Source organism: Branchiostoma belcheri, unplaced genomic scaffold (assembly GCF_001625305.1).
Source record: "Branchiostoma belcheri isolate BF01 breed outbred unplaced genomic scaffold, Haploidv18h27 scaffold22, whole genome shotgun sequence".
In the NCBI taxonomy this organism is placed as follows: Eukaryota; Metazoa; Chordata; class Leptocardii; order Amphioxiformes; family Branchiostomatidae; genus Branchiostoma; species Branchiostoma belcheri.
The window spans coordinates 3,397,858-3,401,578 of record NW_017803713.1 but is presented as its reverse complement, the minus strand read 5'-3'; the positions used below and the strand labels follow the sequence as shown (position 1 = coordinate 3,401,578).

The following is a 3,721-nucleotide window of genomic DNA, read 5'->3' as shown; positions in this document are numbered from 1 at the left end:
CTGCTATATATTATTGCTGCAAAAGCACCACCTACATTGACTACAGTGCATATAGCGGTAAGTAGCAGTACTCTAGTCAGCAGCTCTAAGGAAGGTGCACGATGGTCAGATTTGGGCCCAAAAGTCCCACTCCGCTACTATGGAAATCGAATCCCCCGAACCCGCGAATCTTGTCCGATATGACGTCATTCGAATAGAGCGGACGTTCGATCTGGGGTTACCCGCGGTCATTTACAGTAAAGCCGCTACAACCGGCTACTTCAAGCCCTTTTTTACTTGGGAACCACGGAACAGGAAAAATCCACCTTTCCACAAATATGAACCTATTTTTAAAACATTACATCTATATCGTGATTTTATTGTGGTTATGTAACATGTAACGAAGCTACTGCCGTCATCGTGGGTGACCTTGAAGGTCAGAATTCTTGTTTACGCTGTTATAAAATCCAGGTCCCCATATCCAAGTGGCACAGCATGCGTACAACATGGTATTTTAACCATTCCCAAAATTCGCTCAAATTACCTCATTGAGGGCTTGTTTGGAAGAGGAACGATTTCCGCAGATTTCTGTCTTAGGGATTTTTTAAATATGGCCGCGATTATGAATTATCGGTATTTAAAGTTAAAACACGGCGTTTTTAGCTCTTCTTTTGACTGTAAGTCGAGTTTTAGTTAAAAAATAAAAAAAATCCTAAGACAGAAAGTTTAAATTTACTGTAATATTTCTAAAAATCAAAAAATCTAACCTTATTTTTAATTATCGGGGCCTCTTAAAATCAGTTGTTTGGTTCTCGTGAACCCTTTTTGAAATCCGAAATTGATCTAATTTGGAAGCAAATGTACACAAAGTGGAGCAAAGGCAGTGCAAGAATAACATTTGAGGTAAACAAAATCACTTATTACATTTTATTTTGACGAGTATTTACTCTCCAATTACTTTTGTTTATTTTCAAATTTTACCCGTTGCCCCCGGGCCGGCCCGGGACTCCCGCGCGGCCACGTTCGAACGCGTTCTGTAACCCGATACCTCCCTAGTAATGCGACTTTTAGCCTAGCAACCGACCGCCGTGGTAACTGTCTAGTAGTAAGGCATACACAAAAATGTAAGGGATAAAGATCAGAGGAATAAACTTTTTTTGTATGAAACATGAGAGGAAATATTATGTAAACATGCATTTGTCATATGGTGGTTAAGGATGCACCATGTGGCGAGGAATGATAGTTACAGTTTCGGTATATGAGCTAGTCACCACCAACTCTCTACATGGTCCCATAGCGACACCCCACGGGCCTTTAATTTCCACGATAGTGCGGACAAACTCGCCAGTGGATGTGAACATGTCTACCCGGTGGTTTTCACGATTTGCCACGATGATGTGACCAGAGGAGTCCAGACAAATACCTTGAGGAGAATCCAGTTGGCCCTTAGCCTTTCCATATGTGCCAAATTGAAATATCTTTACTCCGGATTGAGTGTACTTCAGGACGGTTTCATCCCCATTCGTCAGCAGGATATTTCCCTCCTTATCCGAAATGACTCCTCCGATCCCGTGATCCGTACGCACTTTTGAACTCGAACCGTTTGGATCAAACATAGTAATTCTAGATCCGTCTCCCACGATAACTTTATTGTTGCGCACGTCCATCGCAATGACGTGATGGAAGACAGACCAGAGGCTTACGTCAAACTTTTTAATGGGCTGTCCGTTCTTACTGTACTGTACAACATGTCCTTCATAGCCAACTTTGGACCACCATTTTTCGTAATGCCCCCTCCCCAGTACCCACAGGTAGCCAGGCCCCACGTCCAAAGTAACACTAAAAGGAAACATCGCCATACTTTCACCCGGCACAACGGTTGGAAAGAGGCGGAGGTAGGTCCCATTCATGCTGAAGACCTGGACTCGTTTGTTGTCACGATCAGTCACAAATATCTCATTGTCAGCAGACACGGCAACTCCGAATCCGTAGCCTTTTATCCGGAATTTTCCAGGTTCTTTTCCCTGCCCACCAAACGTGATCTTCTCCGGCTTTACGTCACCACCTTTTGCCATTAGTGATAAAAAAGTATATTCCAAACTAAAATTTAAAACATTTACATTTACACACGCCACACACACACACACACACACACACACACACACACACAGTCACACACTGTGACATTGTCTAATGGCACAGAGGGACCCAGTTTAAGACATTGTCTAATGGCACAGGGGGGGGCAAGTTTAAGACATTGTCTAATGACACAGAGTGACCAAGTTAAGACATTGTCTAATGACACAGAGGAACAAAGTTTCAGGCATTGTTTAATGTCACAGAGGGGCCAAGTATAAGACAGTGTCTAATGACACATAGGGACCAAGTTTAGACATTGTCTAATGACACAGAGGAACAAAGTTTCAGGCATTGTTTAATGTCACAGAGGGGCCAAGTATAAGACAGTGTCTAATGACAAATAGGGACCAAGTTTAGACATTGTCTAATGTCACAGAGGGATCAAGTCTAAATCCTTCCCTTATGCCACATAGAAGCAAAGTCTTTAAAACATTGTCTAATAACACAGAGGTACCAAAGTTTAAAACATTGTCAAATGACACAGAGGGACCAAGTCTCTTAAACTCACCTGTGTGATGTGGGGTGTTGGAGATTGCCTGGAGCTTTGGAATAGAACAACAGACATCCAGTAGTAGCAGTAGCAGCAGTAGTAATAGCAGTAGTAGTGACAGTGGAAGTAACAGTAGTACCAGTTGTAGTAGTAGCAGTAGTAGTAGTGGAAGTAGTAGCAGTAGTAGTAGTTATTGTTGTTGTTGTATCCGCAGTCGTTGTCTGCTGTTAATAGAGTATTAAATTATCATTGCAGGCTATCGCAATTGGTTAATGGAAATCATGTTGAATTATCTGAACCTTCGCCGCAGCTCGCGTATAAAGGAACACGATTATCTCCAAATTACAAAATTACAAAGAAAATTCATACCGGAATTCCAGTTCAATTCCGGACTTATTCTTACATCCCAGCAACCTTACATGTATAATATTGGTAAAACCATAGGAAAAAAGGTGTTAAAATATTGCAGAATTCTTAAAACTGGAGCCAGAATTCTACTAAATTGGGTTAATCCCCCAGGGGTCTTGGATGGCTGCTACATACATGTATTTCTAACATCATTTTTACCTGATGTGATGGGGTAAAGCATAGAATAGTTTTAAAGATGCCCCATAAGGCAGAGCGTGGGTGCGTAGATCAGGCAGTCGGGGTCCAGGCTTGACACAGGAAGGTCCGGTTGGCATGTGTACTAGGGTAGGAGTTTTGCATGAAACTGAGTTATTGGAGTTCACCCCGGCTCATTTCATAATCCCATCTAGACGTAAGGTTGCTGAGATATGGGAATTAGTCTGGAATTAAACTGGAATTCCGGTATTAAACTGGAGGATGTTTCAGGAAGTGGTGGACAAAGACCGACAAGGCTATTGGACAGAGGCGTACCTGTGGTTCACTGGTGCTAAAGTATAACCAGAGGGAGATCCCGCTGACGATGCACAAGCCAAGGACGGCAGCCGTTTTTACCGCTAGGTAGACCCGGTGGTGACGCGTACATCCTGAAATATTGCAGATTACAATTACTAGAAGATTCTTCCAACAGTGACAAGTTTGAAGGGTAGAGATACTGACCTCCAAACATTCGATGACTATCAGTCCATCTTGTTCACGAAGTGGCCT

General features: G+C 42.6%; 1 protein-coding gene across 1 annotated transcript; it reads right to left on the bottom strand.

Moving 5' to 3' along the window:
• Positions 1 to 1,190: 1,190 nt before the first annotated feature.
• LOC109470161 (RING finger protein nhl-1-like) lies at positions 1,191 to 2,054 on the bottom strand. The gene has a single exon (XM_019768944.1). The coding sequence runs from the start codon at positions 2,052 to 2,054 to the stop codon at positions 1,191 to 1,193; it is 864 nt and encodes a 287-aa protein (XP_019624503.1).
• Positions 2,055 to 3,721: the final 1,667 nt, after the last annotated feature.

Coding starts and splice junctions, on each gene's coding strand:
- LOC109470161 (XM_019768944.1), bottom strand. CDS start 2,054: ATGGCAAAAGGTGGTGACGTAAAGCCGGAGAAGATCACGTTTGGTGGG.